Source organism: Achroia grisella, unplaced genomic scaffold, assembly GCF_030625045.1.
Source record: "Achroia grisella isolate CSIRO2021 unplaced genomic scaffold, CSIRO_AGI_Agris_v1 utg1110, whole genome shotgun sequence".
Taxonomy (NCBI): Eukaryota; Metazoa; Arthropoda; class Insecta; order Lepidoptera; family Pyralidae; genus Achroia; species Achroia grisella.
In genome coordinates, this window is record NW_026712580.1 from 421,830 (window position 1) to 443,410 (window position 21,581).

Genomic DNA, 21,581 nt, shown 5'->3' on the forward strand with positions numbered 1-21,581 from the left:
AAGTGAAACTATTTTTTTTTCTTTTGGTGACTAGGCACAAAACAATATGGCTGTCCTTATAGAACATGACTGACTCACCACGTGTCTATTGTCTAAGTATGTATTCAGAAATATTTTACACTAATTACCATCCAATTTAGTTATTATAAAAAAATAACCAGGTTCTTTTCCTTCCCAAATGTAAAATAGAATGACAACTAATAGTTCTTCAAGTTTCGTTTGTTTTATTGTTTTGTAAAATCTTGTTGTTATATGATAATGTTTTATTATTTAAATACATCAGTATTATTCCTAGACCAACAATTTCCTAGAACAATCAATAAAAATGTTTCTATACATGTACGAGTGTAATAAAATACTAAAACTGCTTTTATATAATTTCATATCGCTAGACCTTTTCCGAGGTAGTGCTTATATAATCAATTTAACTAATTAAATATGTCAAGCCTTCTAAAAATATTGTAAAATAATATTAATTGCTTGCAGGTTTATTGCAGGTATTACACCTGTAATAAACTAGTTTCCTGTAATAAACTGTTAGAAAACGTAATTCAGATTTTATTAAGGATACAGTATTTCTTTTTTACGTTCAACATATTTCCACGAAACTATTAGTACAATTCTAATCTAATTGTACATTTTTTTATGTATAACATTCTTGACTTATTGTGACACTTTTCCTGAAGCGAAATTAATTTATTCAGATTGTGACCAAACGTTAACATTATAAATAGCAACACCTAAGTAATATGGTAATTTCTTTTTTAAATATAAGCAAGAAAAGGTGACAGTTGTGTTGCTAGCGTAAAAATATTTTTAACGCTTCGATTATTCCCCTCATAACTAATTATTCATTTTTGTAGTTTGATTTTAATGAAAATTATTTTTAAAACAACAAGAACGATGATAATATCTGTAAGATATAATATGTTATTATACGAGTTTTAACAGTATTTATTTTATGGCAAATTAATATTAAAATTTAAATAAAAAAGTCAGTCAGTTCGTGACGATGGCGAGAGTAACTTAGTCGAAATGTCAAGAGAGGTAAATTTGTTTTTAAGGTAACTTTATTTACCATGTAATGTAGGTTAAAGCCCGGTTAATTATATTAAGTATATCACATATATAAGTAATGATAGTTTTGCTCCTGAAGAAATCACTAACTATCTATCTTCAAACAAAACTAATATTGTACAAGGGGTAACTAGGAATGTGAATTAAATATTTGTAAAAAACATAATCTGAAATCAGTCAAATCAATATAAATATATTTGTATATAAATATTTATATATGAAACTTTACCAACCTACCGTTATACTCGTATGACTTGAAAGAGTATAGGAATATATAATATAATCATGAAACAACAAAAAACACCTGTTCTATATAGAGGGAGATACCCTGATATCGATTTAATATTATTTAATAATCACTACTTAATTCCTTGCGGAAAAGTTTCATAGTAAAAACTACTATTTACATACTATTTACATTATTCATTAATTATTACATTAATTTGAAAAGAGTTTAATTGTTAAATGTAAAAATAAAATCGTCTATGGAATGTTACATTTTTTTTTAAATAATAGTTACAATTATTTACTTAAAATTAATAAACTTAAAATATATAAATTCCTAACACTAGATATATTAGTGAGTTCCATAGTAAAAAAAAAAACATATTTCTATTATTTTTATGCAACAAAAAATTTATGAAAGTTTTATAATTAAAATTATTGTATAATTAAATTAATTTGTTAGAATTTATTTTCTATGCAAGTAAAAAATGTCTATCCTAAGTATAACATCACAATAATTTGGTTTTGTTTCAACACGATGTTACTTCAAGATATTGTTTATTATTAATTTTTATTTAAGTTGAGTAATGTTTAAAGAATATACTGAAATTAATACATACATAGTTCTAAATTTAAATTACAATAATTAAAAATAAATATAACGTACCTAAATGGTATTCATGCTATTTGGATTCATATTGACGAATTAATGAAATATTTCATAAATAATGAAATATTTAGCATGTTCAGATTATGTGTATATTTATGTGCTTTATTTTCTTGTTCACATTAATTGAAATAATATTTTATTGCACTACAGTATACATTATTTTATATGAACATACAAAATCATTATTATGATGTAGCAATCTCTTGAATGGTTTTACAATTGTACACATTATAATCATATAACGGAATATTCACTATGAATTTTTAATTTTGAAATAATGAGACAGATTATGTTTAAAATTATGTGGCATCCATTGTTACATATTATTTAAAAAAATACAAATGTGATGAACTTCTTACCATTCCATCACCGTGCCATGGCATGGATAGACCAGGCATCCGGTCTATTGGGTTCAAAATTGTTAAACCGCGTATCTAAAGCGGCACTAGCAGACTCTTACCAGATTTAGCTGGGAAACTCCGAGCAGTTCCCGGGAGCATATACCCGGTTGTAGCCTTAAGGGTCCTTGCCGGCGTACGTCAACACTCATGTTCATCGCTCATATTACTCCGTTACTCTCCCTGCTCAGCCAGATCTGGTAGGAGTCTGCTAATGCAGCTTTAGATACACGTTCAATTATATACTCTAAAAAATTGAGTTGATACAGCGAGTGTTTTTTATCGTTACTATCAAGTTGTTTCGATGATAGAGGCAACGATTTCATTTTTTTTATCTTATTTTCTTGGACATATAAAATTTAGTGCTAAAGTACAAATGGTGATACTGGTGCCTGTACTAGATACCCGAAGAACCTGTGTAACAGCTCACCGGAAACGATGTACGAGTATGTAGCAAGAGACTAAGAAAGACCAGAGAGTTTTTATCGCAAACAGTTTTACACTGCCATCTCGATACAGTTACGAGTCTACGTGACCAGAATACTTGTAACTATATCGAAATATCGGTAGCCGATAATGATATTACAACATATACATATCCCGTTATATAACCTGTACAATTATGAATAAAAAAGTTTAACTATAACGTTAATTTGCTTTTAATAACACTTGATAGAATAATTTCAAGCTCGTGCTTGCAATAATACATTAGTATGGTTTCCTGGCGTCATCGCAAGGAAACCGTACTAAGCTCTGCGATGATGACAATGAACGCTTTTCATTAGCTACGGAGTGTAAAATTAGACAAATGTTTCAGATTACCCCAATTAATTACTCCTTAAACTGAGAATTAACTGAACAGGTAGCTTGGTCGCCTAAAATATTTTAGTAATAGAATCTCGTAAGCTATAGTGGAAACAAGAAATTGTTTTGTTGATTATATAGACATTACTGTCAGAGGGCGTTGACAAATAACAATTGAAACAATAGTATTTTTAATTTGGTTTTCAATATGAGTGAGATTTCCGTATTATAGATGCTACATTCATAAGGTCAATTTTAGGTGTTTTATACATTCTTATATATTTATTCTAATGAAATCGTTTTTATACTTTAAAACAGATAATTTAAGGCAATTCTAAAAGAAATAACAGTTGTATTTTTATGTGAAACTATATTTGTTACAGGTAGAAATTACATTACAGTTACTTATGCAAATTATAGAAGATTTACCGTAAAATATAAAGAATACATACGAAAAGGAAATTAAAGACATAAAAACACACATAAAAAACATTTTAGTAATTCATAACAATTATTATAAGAACGACGACTGTATTTTTCAACTAACTTGGATAACTGATACGTCTATATCCGATGTTTTCAGCATAATTGTGTCTATTTTGATGATTCTTTTTGCATTCGATAGACTACTTTTGTATTTATTCCATAATAATTAAAATGATTGTCCCGATTAAGAACAAATTGATTTTTTAATGATTCTATTTTCTGGAATTATCAATAATGGTAAAAATGGTTGATATATTTTAATGAAATTTCACACACAGACAGATAATATCCAAGATGTACTTTGTATTAAACAACGCATGATGTAGCTAGTCTAAAATGAATTAAAAGAAAAGACGAACTGAAAATAAATGTTGATTTCCATCTACATCGTAATTATTTGAGAAAGAAGTACACCTCTATTCTTTTTGGTCCCTATACTACAAGTATTTTCATTGTATTCTATAATTTTGTGACCATAAAATATAAATTATACTACGTTCAGAATCGCTATACCACTCCTGAAATACAGTAAACATTGAGAAATAGTTTGTCAAAGCTAGGAGAATTCATTGCTGCATAAATTTAAAGGGATTTGTGTGTAGCACAAAAGAGATGTTGATTAAGTATCATAACATCATAAGACATTCTAAGCAGAAGTTTGACAGATCAACATAAGGGAATGCGAAATACATTTAGTATTCGAAACACGTTCTACATACTGTTATATGTTGGAATCAACTTGCGTGTGTTTGTGAAGTTTGCAAACAGAACTTGGTTCTGCGAGTAAGGTTACATCAAGTGTAAACAAAGTTAATTGTATAACGAATGGTAAAACTGTATAATTAGTTAGTTGAAAAACACTGTCGCCCTGAAATGTCTGACTAGGAAAGATTTGGTAATGATATTTTATTACTCACTATGTAAAAAACTCGACAGTCCACGAAGCGTAAAACACGCGCATAAAAGTAATAATACTGATATACTTCTAATTCAAAGACATTTGTAATATCACATACAGACATCTGAAAACATTTTCACGCTTCGTTCACTGTCAAAGTGTTCAATTCTATGTACAATTCTACTTATATTCAGTCGCTTTATCACTTTATTAGCGTCTAGATTGCCCTGTTTACGCATTATCGTTGTGACGACGTCGTCAGATGTCGTTAGCATCACCCACGTAACCCTCGTCGGGGCTCTCCGAACAAATATCTGCGGCGCATTTAGCGTTCGACACTTGTGGCAAAGGCTTTAAAACATTTTCGGTGCCCTCACCGGGCATACGAGCGTCTGTGGTTTGTGTATCGACACACCTTGTTTCCACTTGATAACACCTGCCAGGAGCCTCGGCTACACCAACAGGCACCATCACTGCGCATGTCCCTTTAGGATTCACCCATGATGAGCAGGCTTCCGCTGGCGCACAACACTGTACTGCAGGCTCCGTTTTGTAACCTTCCGGCGGGGACGGAACAAACTCCTCGTTATAGTACACTGTTCCATTGCCCACAAAAGCTATTTGTCGGTTTCGTGGCACCGGATATCCGTCTAGAGTGCGTCTCACATTTGTCGCATTAAATAACTCGAAATTTGCACACGTAGGTGGCGTCGCGTTGAATTCCATGTCTTTAGCGAATTTACATACGAGTTTTTGTCCTTTCGATCTATTGTGTGGTAACGTTTGATAGAATGGTCCAACGACTGAGTAATTCGTCATCATTGGGGGTCGACATGGATGCTTAGGAAGACCATAATCATAAGGATAACCATCGCTATCTAAAAAGCAGCCAGGATTTAAATGTACATCAGCAGAATGTTGGTACATATTATTTAAAGTATTTTGTGGTAAATTAACGTTATTTAAATTCTGCTGGTCCTGCCACGTGACCTGTCGGGGTATTGTCGGAGCAGTGAAAGCGGTTTCCTCTTCAAAGCCCTCGCTGTTCGCGGTTTGCGTTTTGTACACAGATAACACTGTGTTCTCATTTTGAGTATTGTTAGCGACTGTTTCCGCGTCGCTAATTAGGTCAGGATTCCTGTCGACAAAGCCTTTCATATTATTGCTTTGATACACATCGCTAGACTCGTAATCACGATTTGTTTGCACTGTGTAGTGCAACGCGTGATGAGAATGTGCGTTTACAATGAGGCTGCCATTGTTTTTAGGCATTGTGCCATTACTTCGATTGGAAGGTAAAATTTGATTACACAGAGCTACATCTTTACCGCTCTCTTTCTTTTTACGACTCTTAGTGTCGGTTTTGAATTTTAATAAAACTACAGCTATTATAGCTATTAATAATACAATAATAAGAAATACTATTGTAACTATAACCACTAAATGTCTTTGAGGAAACGTTACCACAATAACTACAGGTTCCTCCTTTACTATAACTCTAAGCGTATAATTGGCACGTGATTTTCCCGCTGGATTTTCTGCAACGCACGAATAAGTTCCATTGTCGTCAGTATCAATATTGAATATGTATAGCTCACTCTTTTTGTCCGTAACACCATTCTCAACAAAGTACACATCATGGGAGTCGGTCGACATGCTTGTATAGTTGTGGATGATTTGCCCTTGATACAACCATGTTATTTTTGCTTCAGGTATAGCTTTAACTAAACATTCGAGAGTAATATTACTACCCATATTCGTATCTAGGAACACAGACGTAGGGGTCATTTTTGGTAAGCAAGCCAATTCAAGCTCGGGAATACTTGCTATTGTACGTTTCCTCAACCGGTCAGGAAGAGAGCAAATTGGTTCGACGGCATGGGGCATATTGAAATTCAACAACCAACTATGTAAATCTCTCAAATGGCAGTCGCAGTTCCAATTATTATTTTGCAAGTCGATTCCTCGCAATGTATCTGGAAATAAATTCTCTCCTTGAATGTTTGATAATCTGTTGCCATCCAATCGTAGCCACTCTAAATGTTGTAGCCCTGAGAAGGCTTCTCTTTCTATAACTTCGATCTTGCAATCACTCAATTCTAATGTATTCAAATAGTTCAGCTGTTGGAAGCAGTGGGTTTTTATACTTGTTACAGGATTGTTATTCAAAGATAATCTCATTAGAGACGGGAAATAAATGAAGTTTGTCGATGGTATGACAGTTAGATAATTATTAGATAAATCCAACTCAACTAGATTAGCGAGACTTTTGAAAGCATGGTTATCTATTTTCTGTAATTTACATCTTTGAAGATAAATCTTTTGCAAATCGAGTAATCCGAGTTTATGAAACGTTTCTTTTTGTAAGACTTGGAGATCGTTGCCCGAGAAGTCTAGCACTTGAGTTTCGGAGTCTAGCGCGTTTGGGATCGCCTTTAATTCTTTTTCTACGCATTCCACGTATCTTTTCCCATTTTTCCACTTACATACACATTGCGATGGACACGCTATTGCTGGAAGCAATAGGCAAGTTGTGCACAAGGCTATCAGCCGTACGTCTAGACTCCTTTTAACTTTCATATTGCCTCAGGGCATTAATATTTCAATGAAGATCCGGACCATTATCTGAAACAAAATGAAACAAAAGTTGATTAATGGCGATATAACTTGTTAATTTTATATTTACAAAGTCCGATATGTCAATGAATTAATCATTGTTTTATCATTAAACATTAATCATATTATTCTGAGTATTTGTTGCCTCTTAATCCACGTGTGATATCGATCTTTTTTTAGGAGGGACTGTGTAAGTAGGGCAATATAGAAAAAACATGGCAAAAATTGTATTTCAAAATTACAAGATTCGTGACATCGCAATTTAACGGAGTGGCAAATTAAAAGTACCTAGGTATTTGGACAGTGACGAGGGTTGGAAATGTTTGTTTTTATTTTAATTTCGTCTGGCATCTCGCGTTCTGCGTTAAGTGTCTACCAATTGCTCATGTCACTGTATCTGTTAAACTTTACATTTTCGCAAAATGTGAACTATATTATGTATGCTGTTGCATTATTTATGTGTATCGAGCGTCTGACCCATTTTATTCCTCTCCACGATTGTTTGTACGAGCCTTATTGCTACTATCTCCCGAATCTTTGTATACGCAGGCCTTTTCTCTGTGTCCCCGACGAAAAATAGCACCACAACAACAGACTGCTGAATAATGAATAATATTACCGGGAATATGAAATAATATAATTTTGCCCCTTAAAACAAATTGTTGGTGAGATATCTTATTAGCTTAGGAAATTTGCCAAATGTGGGTATGTAAAGAAATAAATGAGATGTTTTAAGAACGTTGAATAATGAAACATAGCAAGTAAAATGAAATATCTTCACGTCTATATCATAGATAGGATAATATAAAGTTAAATAGAAAATTATCAAATAAAAACTGTTGATAATAGGCGATTATAATTATGTTCATATTGTGCAGAAAGAAAATGTCTGATTGAAGTTCTTCAAATATATTTTAAGGTAAACCATAATTAAAGTGTCTATATACAACACGTATAGACATTGTTAAAATTTAAGTACAGTCAAGCATCAAGAAGAATTTGTAAATACCAAACGTAGACATAGTTAGCAGAAAGTAAATACTAACATGAATAATCCATTATAGGCCTCTTTGAAGGCAGTAGCACATTGTTAAATAATGTCTGGATTACTTTGTGTCTGAGAGCATGAAAGTTTTAGCTCTACATACGAGCAGTGGATAAATCTCTCCAATAGACATTCCAAGTATTTGTCATTAAAAATAAGAAATACTTGGAATGTCTGGAAATACGAAACGATTTCTTTTTTCTATATTTCTGATATTATTACATGGGTGAATACTGTTTTTTAAACAAATATTACAAAGGAAAGACTTGTTTTTTTTTATGTAAATTACTTTGCCGGTTACAAAAATATTTTATATAAAGAAAGTTCCATTATAAGCGATTAAACTAGAACATATGTTACGCGGGTAAAATGCGCCCCAGTTTGTTATAAATTGGTATCTTACTTGCTTGTAGTAGACTAAAAATAATATAGTTCAAAAAGAGTATCTTTCTAGATGTTTTTGAGATAAACTTTGTAAATGGTCATTTATGAAGATACCTTGTCTCGCCTTCTTCAGCAGCCAAACAGCTTGCTTTTAACAAGGTGTGTTTTGGTACAAGAGTAAAATAAGGCAGTGAAATTATAGGATAAGTGGTATAACATCTTAGTCCTTCTGAATGGCAATGATTGAGAAGTAACACGATCATCATTTAGCGACTTATAATTTATATATACCTGTATATAAGCGACGGTTATAATAATAATCTCAGGACAATTCACACAGCGCCATCTAGACCCAAGTTAAGCAGGCTTAAGCTTGTGTTATGGATATATATATTTTTGTATGTATAATATGTATTACATGCATATTGTACATAGAAAACACCCAGACCAATACAAACAATCATACTCATGAATACAAATGTTGATGCCGTGCGAGGAATCGAACCCGCGACCACCAGTCGTAAAACGGTGTGCCAGACCGCTAGACCATCGAGGTTATCACTGTATACACAAGATGTTGTAAAAATACAACTTTTAATTACTAGTCTGAAAGAATTTTACTGGTATATGTGTTCACAATAACTCCCTATCGTAGTTATAGTATCACGTTTGAGCTTCTGTTAAGAATTTGGAGAAAAATGAAATTGCCTTTGTTCTGGAGTAATCACAGCGGATTTTCGGGAATAATGAAATTAAAGACGCAGAGTAACTTGTACGACTTCTAGATTTTTAACTTAATAAAAACTACAAAATTGTATGAGCACAAATCGCAAAAGTGTAGTATTTGCGTAAATAAAATAAGTAGGCGCTTTGACTTCACAACATGCCCCCCGGCATTGAAAGCTACGCTTTCAATCAGACTCCGATGATACTGGTAATGGGCAGATTTTGCTAAAGGCTCGCCGAATAACTCCAGTGGATGTCCGGATATCAGCAACCCGTACTATGCCGTCAAGACCAGGATGAACTCCCACAACTCTTCCCAATTTCCACTTTAATGGCGGAAGATTATCCTCCTTAATTACTACCAACGTATTCAATTTTAAATTATCCTTGCAAGTACGCCACTTAACACGTTGTTGCAATTCTGCAATGTACTCTTTGCTCCATCTAGCCCAAAAATGTTGTCGTAATTGCTCAATGCGTTGGAACCGTGTTAATTTATTTGTGGAATGTCTTTGATAATCTCGGTCTGGCAAAGAAGTCAGAGACCGCCCAATTAAAAAATGGCCTGGGGTTAATGGATTATAGTCCGCAGGATCCGAAGAAAGTGGTGTCAGGGGTCGAGAGTTCAGCACTGCTTCAATTTGTATGAGAGTGGTGTTAAGCTCTTCATAGGTTAATGTACAATTACCCAACACTCTCTGTAAGTGGTATTTTGTCGACTTTACACCCGCTTCCCATAAACCTCCGTAATGAGGAGCATACGCCGGAATAAAATGGAAGTCAATGCCATCACAGGCTGCACTTTCGCCTAAAGAATTACAATTCGTCTTTAGAAATTTTGAAATGTCGTTGTATGCACCCACAAATGAGGTACCATTATCGGAATAAATATTGACAGGTTTACCTCTTCGCGAAATGAATCGACGTAAAGCAAGTATATAATTATTACTAGTTAAATCGCCTACCAACTCTAAATGAATAGCTTTGGTAGTGAAGCAAACAAAAACTGAAATATAAACCTTTACTAGCTTACAACCGCGGCCTTGTCGACTAGCGGACATAATAGGTCCGGCATAATCGACACCGACCGTTTCAAAGGGATAGCCACCAGAAAGTAGGCGCTGCTGTGGTAAATTTCCCATCAGGGGGTTACAATTTTACCCTTCATGCGTGTACATCTGATACAATTGTGATAACAGGTTTTCGCTAAATTTCGCCCGCCTATAGGCCAATACCTTTCTCTTATAGATGCTAGCAACAATTGAGGACCGGCATGCATTAGCCGTTTATGCTCATAAATAAATAATAATTTTGTAAAAATGTGACTGGACTGTAAAATTATAGGATGTTTTTTATCTTGTGAAAAATTTGAATTATCAATACGACCTCCGACGCGCATTAATTTATTTTCGTCCATAAAGACGTTCAGTTTTAATAGTTGACTGTTTTTTGGCAAATTATCATTATTTAACAGTAACTTGTACTCGGGAAAGGATTCATATTGACTATTTGAAATAATTAAAACTAAGGCGTCGCGTAAGTCTACCTCTTCTAAAAAATTTGATACTACAAATACCTTTTTACAATATTTGATAAATCTTAAAACATAGGCAACTGATCGCAATAGTCTTAAATAATTAGAAAAGCGACTAAATTCAATGAGCCCACAGGAATTGTTATTGTTAATAACAATAGCATTTAGAGATATGTCTGGTTTAATTTCTGGGAGAACTTCAACACACTTCAGTTGCGTAGGCCACTTCGACAAGTCATTCATGAGAAATTGCGGACCAGACCACCATAAGTTTAAACCTTGCAGATTACTAATATCCACACCACGAGATATTAGATCTGCTGAGTTTTCATCAGTTGGTACGTGTCGCCATGTACAATTTTCTGTCCTTTCTAAGACTTCAGCAACACGATTACGTACAAAAGGCTGAAGTCTAGAAGGCAGCATACGTAACCAACCTAAAACTATGGTGGAATCTGTCCAGCAGTAAGCTTGATCTATTCCCGATCTAAGCGACGTGATGACCTTATCATATAGCCGCGCTCCCATCAACGCACCGCACAGTTCCAACCTAGGTATTGTGGTAGGCTTAATAGGATACTCGGCTCTTAGCCATTAACAACCGAACCATAACTTCACCAGAAGTACTGACGCTACGCAAATAAATGCAAGCTCCATATGCACGCTCTGAAGCGTCCGAAAAAACATGCAACTCTGACGACTTACAGGAGTCGCAAATAACAATCCTCGGTACACGAAGATCGTTCAAAAGAGGCAAAGTTTTACGAATGTAATTCCAATGACGATTAATATCATCAGTTAATGGTTCGTCCCAAGCTAATTTTTTAATCCAAAGCTGCTGTAACAATATTTTCATATTAATTATGCATGGAGCCAAAAGTCCCAATGGGTCAAAAATTCGAGCAATCATCGAAAGAATATCACGTTTTGTATTACCATTAGGAACTAGAGAACTTATTGGGAAACAGAGTTCATCAGAATCTGTGTGCCAACTAAGACCTAATAACTTATTTGGCTCATCACTCCCAATATTCAAATCGAATGATGATGCTTGAACGTCCTGAGGATCAATCATAGGATTATTCGATTTCCATTTTCTTAATGGCATACATGCAGAAGCAAGTACATTAGTAACTTGCTTACGTATAACTTGAACTTCAGCCAAATCGTTACCGCCCGTTAATAGATCATCAACGTAAAAATCATGTTGAATGATCTCGGAAATTTTATCATCCTTGCAGTCGATTCCTAACTGCTTTAGACAGCGTGTAGCCAGAAATGGAGCACTGGATGTTCCATATGTGACCGTGTTCAATATGAATTTTGTAATTGGCTCAGCTACATTACTACGCCACAGTATTTGCTGCAGATGTCTATCAGACGGGTGGACAATTATTTGTCTGTACATTTTTTCAACATCTGCAGACAAAACATATTTATGCTGCCTAAATCGAAGCAATATGGATATCAAATCATCTTGGACGGTGGGACCAATCATTTGGATGTCATTGTAAGAAACACCTGAGGTCGTAGGAGAACTGGCATTAAATACAACACGGAGTTTGGTGCTCGTGCTACTATCTCGCATAACACCGTGATGAGGAATGAAATATTCCTTTTCATCTACCTCAGGCTGTTTATATTCTGACATATGGCCAAGCGATTTATACTCTGTCATGAAGTTGCTATACATATCTCTCAATTCAAGATTGCTCGTCAACCTACGCTCTAAAGAAAATAAACAGTGTTCCGCTCGATGAAACGAATTACCTAAAACAGAAGAATCATGTTTAAGCGGTATACGGACGCAGAAACGACCGTCATCGAGGCGCGTTGTGTTCGCAACAAAATGTTCCTCACACATTCTTTCTTCCGGAAAATAATTTGATTTGGAGCATATCTCTTCCAGCTGCCAGAATCGTGTCAAGTCAGCTCGAATGTCGTCCAAATCATGACTTGCACTAGAATCAATTTTATTAAAATTACATTTTATATCATTTAAATGCATAATTGTGTCATGATGACTAAAGATAGGACCTGAAATTATCCACCCTAATCTGGTTTCGCACAATACAGGCTTTTTCTTACCTAATATTATTCTCCGCGTCCCTACCAAATCCCAAAAGAGATCGGCACCAATCAAGATATCAACATCTGCTGGTACAAAGAACGTAGGATCCGCCAAACTAATGTCAGTAGGGATGTCAATATTAGAAATATTAATTTCGTGACCGGGTACATTACTTGTGATTGATGGCAAAACATAACATTGAAGCTCAGAAGAGAAACTGTTATTCAACGACGTCATGTGCACATGACAAGTTTTGCCTACGCGTAAAGTTGCGTTATTTACACCCATGATTGACTTATCTACCTGACAGGTTTCCAAATTTAATTGTCGACACAATCTCTCAGTCATTAGACTTGATGTACTACCACTGTCTAATATTGCACGTACTATATGTTCGTGATTATTCTTGTCATATAATTTTACCAACGCAGTAGATAATAATACATCACATTGAATTTTATTATAACTAGACATATTTGCTGCTAAAGTTACATTGTCAGAAGCAGCAGTCGTTGAAGACGACGCTAAATGTGTAGTTTCGGATACGACTCTATTTTCATTACGAATATGATGATCATTGGCTGCATGAATCAGAGTGTTGTGTCGACGCTTGCATATTTTGCAACCTGGCCTTTTGCATAGATTAGCAAAATGACCTACACGAAAGCAATTGAAACATACCTTAAAACTGGGTAGTACCTTTAGGCGCGCTTCAACGCTCAACGCAAGAAAAAAAACCGGTTAGACTATGGTCACCCTTACACTTAGGGCAGATTCGATTATGTGATTCTGCTGTATTGGAATTCTGATGTGGATGACTGCCATGAACTGAAACCATAGATTTTAATTTCATAGTCGATTTATGATTTAAATTGCCCTGATTGACACGTGAAAGCTCTAATGTTTCAATCAAATCTGCACGATTTCGGATAAATTCTAGAAAGGTGTCAAAGGTAATTGAAGTATCTTTATGTGAATGCCCCTTAAATTCCTCCCACTCTCTATAAGTTTTACTATCTAATTTATGGGTAATAATATGGATTAAAAGGGTATCCCAATGTTTGACAGGTTCACCTAATGATTCAAGTGCCCGCAAGTTTTTATTTACCTGATCAATTAACCGCTTTAAATTTGCTGATGACTCCTTTGTTATTGCTTCCACATTGAACAAAGAAGACACATGATTTTGTATCAACAGACGTTTGTTATCAAATCTATCGCACAAAAGTTTCCACGCAACAGCATAATTACTAGATGAAAACTCAACTGATTGAATTACCACGGCAGCAGAACCCTCTAACGATGCACGCAAATAGTGAAATTTATTCACTTCGTCTATTTCATCATTGTTGTGTATAAGGCTAGTAAAGGTGTCTCTAAATTCCAAATAATCATCGTATGAACCACTGAATCGCGGTAGCTGGATGGTCGGAAGACGCACCAGCTTATGATTATTGCTCGCTCGAGTACCTCCATCACTACCCATATTGCTCATAGTCTCAACATTAACATTTTGTAAACCTTGGGCTTTCGCGATTGCCTTGAAATATTGTGATTCAAAGTCGGAGCGCTCTTTAAATTGCTCTTCACTATTATCAACTATACATTCAAGGCGCAACTGTACCTGATCATACTGTTCATACAACGACTCAATTTTACCCATACGTAATTGTAATTCTCTGGCATCCGAGAGACTTAACGGTTCATCAGTTAGTGTATGCAAATAATTAATAAATGCAGTTAAACGGCCTTTAAAACTGCCTCGCTTTTTTATTAACTCCTTTTCTTCGGTCATTATGGGATTCGAGTGTTGTCGACCTGGAATTTATACAATTAAAAAATTAATTCTAATTAATGAAATAAAGATCTACGATCAATAGGTATGAATATAAAATATTAAGCTAACAATATGTTAATTCGATAAAGAAATATATTTATATGTATATTATATAAATCTAGTAAATGTACTGTAAATGTTGTGACATTACATATATTACATATGCACAAGCATAAGTACCGATTCAAATTGACATTAATAGAGAAAATACTAGATTGTTTCTTAACTTGCTGTCGTACATACGGCAAATTATTTGTTTAACATAAATGTACAGATTCCTTAAGTACCTAAATTGTAAAATAATATAGAACCTGACAATAAAATTAAACACCAAACACCAAAGTAACATTTAACACAAAAGAATTAGTTATACCTACTTTACTTACATACAACTGACGTGAATAACTATTGAAATTTGCAATTATAAGGCATATATTTTGATAATTAACTCAAACAATGTAGCATTAGTGCTTACTATACTTAATTAAGTAGATTTGTAGTTAATTTTAGCAAATTATGAAAAAGTACTAATATTATTCACAATGCAGTAGGTAGGAAACCAATGAAGTTAAAATAAAGTGATACAGATAAATAACGTAATTATCGTTTACTAACCTTAATAAAGTTTTTGATTTACTTATAATATACCTGTAGTGTTGGGATAAGTTTATTATATAGTAATTTATACTTAACACCACTATAAATTACACTCGATTCACATCCAATGGTAGGTAGTTCTGCCGGTCAACTTGAATCCAATTAATTTCTCTTTTATTTCTTGTATTTCGATTTAATTCCACAAAATAATAACTGATCCGCATTTAATTCACATCCGGCTTCGATATAGGACCATGTTCTGGAGTAATCACAGCGGATTTTCGGGAATAATGAAATTAAAGACGCAGAGTAACTTGTACGACTTCTAGATTTTTAACTTAATAAAAACTACAAAATTGTATGAGCACAAATCGCAAAAGTGTAGTATTTGCGTAAATAAAATAAGTAGGCGCTTTGACTTCACAACAGCCTTGTATTCATTTAAATTTTTTTAACAACTGCGCGAACACGTTTAAACTAACGTCAATTGTTAATACGATTACAGTGTTTGAGTTTGTAAACGACATAGTTGTGAAGTTACGAATATCTTAATTACATTTTAGAAATACTTGCTTCCGTACTCCATACAATAATTATATTTTATATTTTCGGACTACTCTAATGCTGTTAGGCGCAGCTGGCCTTTACAGCTTCACCGGACGATAGGGGACGTGTGCAGATGGCACTCCAAACCCGCGGTTTGACTTATGGAGCGGCTGAAGGCCAACTCCCGCCTGACGGATACGACTTTAGTCTGAGGACACCACTAGGAGTTCGAACATTCGAAAATCTGTAGTAAATTCGATTCCCATTTGAATTGGACGGGGTTTCGATCGGACTATAATTATGTTATGGTTTATCTTGCTATTTTTCAAAAATTGAGAGGTGCTTGATGCTTGGTAGTTTGTGGTGCCCACAGAAAATCACCATGCCCAAAAAAAGTTGTAATCTTGTTGGTCGTCTGCTTGTCTGATGTTCCAATTATATAAAGACATATTCTATCATTTGATGAATGAAGACATTTCATTTTAAATCAAACATATCTGATAATATACGTGTATATATAGAGAAAGGCTCCGAAACCTCAGATCGTGCTCCCAAAGGGAAACGTTTGCCGTTCTACATACCAATTACGCTGTGCCAACACGCTATCCAAGAAATATATCACCTAAATTTGCACAGTTATAGTACAATTGTAGGACTTTGCGCATGGTCTGGCCGTACAATTAATTTATCTTGACTCTGAGTTTACTAATAGCCCCAACTCGTAGGGTCCTTATTATATAAATAAAATTAAATGTATGTATGTCCGTGGACGCTTAGAAATATGACACCCATAATCACAATCGACTTAAAATGAAAACAAATAAAACATACAATGAACAAAACAAAAAATAATAGTAATAATATTTCAGGACGATTCACACAGCGACATCTAGTCCCAAGCTATGCAGAGCTTGTTTTATGGTTACTAGATAACTGATATAAATACAATATATTTTGTTTTTTGTAAATACATACTTAATATTATAGAAAAACCCAGATCGATAAAACAATCATACTTATGAATATAAATGTTTGTGCTGTGCAAGGAATCGAACCCGCTACCATCGGACGTAAAGCGGTGTGCTAAATCGCTAGAGCACCGAAGTCGTCAATATTACTAATAATTAAGAAATAAATATACGTATTCATATAAAGAAAGAGTAAACAGAAAAGAAATAAAAATGTTTGTACCATAATGTTTTATATGTATAAACCGAAGTGTGTGTATCATTTTATTAAATCATACGTACATGATGGTGTGTGCTTAATCTGTATGTAATAATTCTGTTGCCACGTAGTTATAAATAAGAAAAAAATATTTTTTCATTGTTGACGTTTGTACCATAATATTTTATATGCATAAACCGAAGTGTGTGTCATTTTATTAAACCGTATGTACTTAAGCTGTATGTAATAATTCCTTTGCCATTTAGTCATAAAAAAGAAAAAAATATTCTTAAATAAAATATGGTGGAAAATATACGGGAATTATATTGTTAATAAAGAATTTCTATTTCTATACAGCTCGGAGTTATTCATTGTGTATAAGCACCCACCAAACAGATCTGTGCTCAGCATAATACTGCAAGGCCTCTATCGTTGCAGCCCTAATATATAATCACTGCACAATTTGTTCTCCGTTCCTATAGGAATAATAAAAAAAAGTGGATTCTTTTCCATTACAAAATAAACCACCATTGTAATATATATCTGGTTTCTTGACTAAGTAAGCTGTAAGGTTTTATGGAAATATGGATTTCAACAAGTTTCAATTCTCAAAATAGGCTATTTTGCGTCGTCATACCTGAACAGGTTTGATGAGTCTTTTTAGAAAAGAAAGAAAGAAGGTGACATTGTTTTTTTTTTCGGACTCTTTTATAGATTCACCATGTTGAGCCAACGAGCATATATCTTAGGAGATACACATTTAAATGATTCTATCCATACGAATGCATAGAAAACGGCTAGTTATACAATATAGTCATACATGCTATCTAGTGATGCACGTATAATTTAGTTGAAATTTCAACCTTAATTCTATCACAGTAATACCCTCTATACTGTGGCAACGATAAACCGCAAACGGCAATCAAAAATTAAAAAATTCGAATGGCAATCTTTCGTCCGAGCCAGACCACGTGTTCTGTTTCATTTTTTATTGATACCGACCTTTGACGAGTTAAATATTCATCGTTCATACTACCAGTATAGGTATTGCTGTATTATTGTGTATTATTATGTATTACAGAACATATATTTTAAATAAAAATGCTCTATGTTAGAAGATTTTCTGACGGCCTCGGTGGTCTTGCGGTTTAGCACAGCGCTTTATTTGTTATGGTTGTGGGTTCGAATCCTTGCGTATACAAATACGTGTATACATGAGAATGATTATTGCGTATCGTTCTGTATATAATGTATATAATAATAATACACCTGGACAATCCACACAAAGTCATCTTGTCTCAAGAACTGATATAAATATTTTGAAATTTTTTTTTTGTAACGTGCGGTGAATTTATTTTATTTTAACTAGTGCTAACGCTGCATTTTAAGTCTGAGTGGTAAACCTAACGCTCTCAACTTTAGTCATGTCAAGTATCTAATCAGTATTAGTCATTATTTTTAAATTCCTTATTATTCATACTTCTATACCAATATTATAATTGCAAAGCTATAACTGTACATCTGTGTTTGTATAATACATTATCATATAGCTGTGTAAATGGTAATATAAAGAATCTAAATATATATAACTCAAAGGTGACCGACATAGTGATCTATCAACGCACAGCCCAAACCACTGGACGGATCGGGCTGAAATTTGGCATGCAAGTAGGTGTTATGACGTGGGCATCCGCTAAGAAAGGATTTTGGTTAATTCGGCCCCCAAGGGTATAAAATGGGGGATTAAAGTTTGTATGAAACTTTGTCAATTTTAAACCGATCGGGCTGAGATTTTGCATGCATAAAGCTACTATGACGTAGGCATCCCCAAAGAAAGGATTTTGATAAATTCCACCCCTAAAGGGATAAATTAACGTGAAGAAGCCGCGAGCAAAAGCTAGTTTCATATAAAAATACATTGTAATACCCTGATAAATATTCTATTATATTTTCGGTCTATTTTCTGTCATAATAAAAAGTTCTAATCTACTATTATTAATAAAATTAGCATTTTAAATTAGTACAGTACAATAGTAACATTAAAGTACTTAACTAGCTAACCTAAGTACCTTTCTATACACTTGAAACTTGGACCTTTTACATTAATGCTTGTAATCCTATTAGATTCTCGAAATCCTTTTTCGGGTTTAACGTGAGCCGAATGAATGAATCACTACTTTAGTTCAGACTTACATAATCCTAGTATTATACTTACTTATTGTGAATGACATTTCATTAACTTTAAGGATTATCATACTAAAGAAATCTATTTAAATAACACTCATCTCGCTTACGTGAAATTTGTTTACTTTATCAGAAAATTATTATGAAAGAATTTTACCTTTTATTTTTTTTTCGAACTATCCTAATTTACCACTGTTAGCCTTTACAGCTTCAATGGACAACAATTAGAATAGAATAGAATAGAAAATCTTTTATTCAAATAAACTTAATTTAAGCACTTTTGAATAGTCATTGTTGCGGGTAAATGATACGATGTTGTTGGTAGAGACGATGTATATTATAGATGATAATAGACTGACTATATGTACATAGAAATAATGATCTTATATACTAATTGACAATAGGAAAATGTAAGATGGGATGACACAGTTTGGACACAGCAGTGCTTAGTAGACAATATTGAATTTGTCTTACTAGGCATTATTAAATGCAATTATTATTTAGATGTATCTGGTAACTGTGTCCCATAGTTATAACATTTTTTTTAATCTACCACTCATTCGGAAAGCTATCTCATTACAAGAAGATTGAGCAAGAAACTTATGTGTTGCTTTTTTAAATAATCGTTGTAGGTTAAAATTTTCACGATTATAATTAGCACTAATTTAATTTTTAATTTGAGTGCAGAGTCACTATTAACCAAGGGATGAACTTATGGAGCAGTTGAAGCACAACTCCTGTGTGACGGACACCAGTTTAAGTCAGATAGCACCACTAGCATTCGCCTCGATCCAGGGCGTTGTAATTACGATTCTCATTAGAATGAGAGAGGGGATCTGTTGGATAGGTATCTCATGTGTCGGACAAATGTAATATCAGGTAAATGTGTGAAGTATAAGTTATAAAGTTTTATCGCAAAATATATACAAATTCATGAACAAACAAATATTAATATCTTTATGTAACACGATTTGTATCGCGCGATCTTCTGCACTAACTTTCACATCTTATTTCCACCCTTTTCAGATTATATTGGGGATAGCCGACGGATATAACGTTATTATAATACAATTATAACACATACAATCTTTTCATTCTGCTATTCTTCCTTTCTACTAAATTGTCTCTTTTTTAATTGCATATTACATAGTTACTGTGTTATTACAAATTTATTTCTTTAATTTTAATTATTTATTGTATTTTATACGTATATTATGTATAATGTATGTATATGTATTTACATTATGTATGTGTATATGTATATATATTTATATGATATATTACTATTTTTATTGAATCCATCATGTGCCATCCACCACCTTCTGTCTTTTTTGCTCTACCCAAAATTTGTCTGGAAGAAATCGCTTAAGCGATAATACCTTTTGTACCTAGATACTATGAATATTGTTTTGTTTTGTATTTTTTAAGGTGCAATAAAGAGTTATAAATATAAAATTCTATAAGATATAGTCACAAATATTTTCCAAGAAGGGGTTATCATCATCCTCATCAGCCCACTGCAGTCCACGGCTGGACATAGACCTCTCCCAAGGCATGCCACTGGGTACGATCTTCATCCCTAGAAGGGGTAGTCAGAGTATAGTTAATTGTCAATGTTGTGGTAAACGAACAGATCACGAGCGTTTGAATATTCGCTATCTATTTTGAATAGCACCTATAGTAATAGTATGGCCCGTAATACGTCTCCCCTCGTATTGTCTATTTACTTGGAAGGAAATAGCTTCGTCTGGGTTGAACGGACGTAATATAGGCCAGCCTATTATACATTCTCTTCAGATAGTTGTGTATAAATAAAATAGGGTTTATATTCAGTTTTTACACATTTAGAGCAGATTATAAATCTTTATTTTTTACAAAAGTAAACTAACCACCGTAATAATGTACATCGTTGTTTTTTTTTACATTATTTCTGTCCTAATTTTATTGTATACATAAACTACTGTAATATATTTTTATGTATTTTTTTTATTATAATTTATATTTTCGTGGCACTATAATACACGTGGACACATCTGTGTCATAAATAAACTCAGTGAACTAAGTGGTTTTGTATATGAACGTAAATATAGAAATGTTAACGTTTAATGAAAATTCTATGAAAAACCGATCATATAAAACTATTAATCCTGACATATACCTATGCATTAATATAACAAAGATTTGATTACTTATATGATAGAATCATTAATCATATCATGTGAGAAACATTTTATGCTAGAAACAAATACGTACAAGAATGTTATAAAAAATCAGACTATACTTTAAAATATAAACGTAAAATGCAAACTGCAATTT

General features: G+C 33.5%; 3 protein-coding genes across 3 annotated transcripts in view; all 3 read right to left on the reverse strand.

Moving 5' to 3' along the window:
• Positions 1-4,816: 4,816 nt before the first annotated feature.
• Positions 4,817-21,581, reverse strand: part of LOC131849360 (uncharacterized) — a 102,632-nt gene continuing 85,867 nt past the window's right edge. Inside the window, exon 2 of the mRNA XM_059199430.1 lies at positions 4,817-7,183. Within this exon, the coding sequence (XP_059055413.1) occupies positions 4,817-7,138 (2,322 nt within the window). The 5' untranslated portion in view covers positions 7,139-7,183. The remainder of the gene's footprint in view (positions 7,184-21,581) is intronic.
• On the reverse strand, positions 9,515-10,471 carry LOC131849420 (uncharacterized). The gene has a single exon (XM_059199500.1). It carries the CDS (start codon positions 10,469-10,471, stop codon positions 9,515-9,517), a length of 957 nt encoding a protein of 318 aa, XP_059055483.1.
• On the reverse strand, positions 11,432-15,414 carry LOC131849430 (uncharacterized). The gene is made up of 3 exons (XM_059199510.1): positions 15,387-15,414; positions 14,009-14,752; positions 11,432-13,590 (listed from the first exon to the last, which is right to left on the reverse strand). Exons 2-3 carry the CDS (start codon positions 14,727-14,729, stop codon positions 11,432-11,434), a joined length of 2,880 nt encoding a protein of 959 aa, XP_059055493.1. The 5' UTR covers positions 14,730-14,752; positions 15,387-15,414.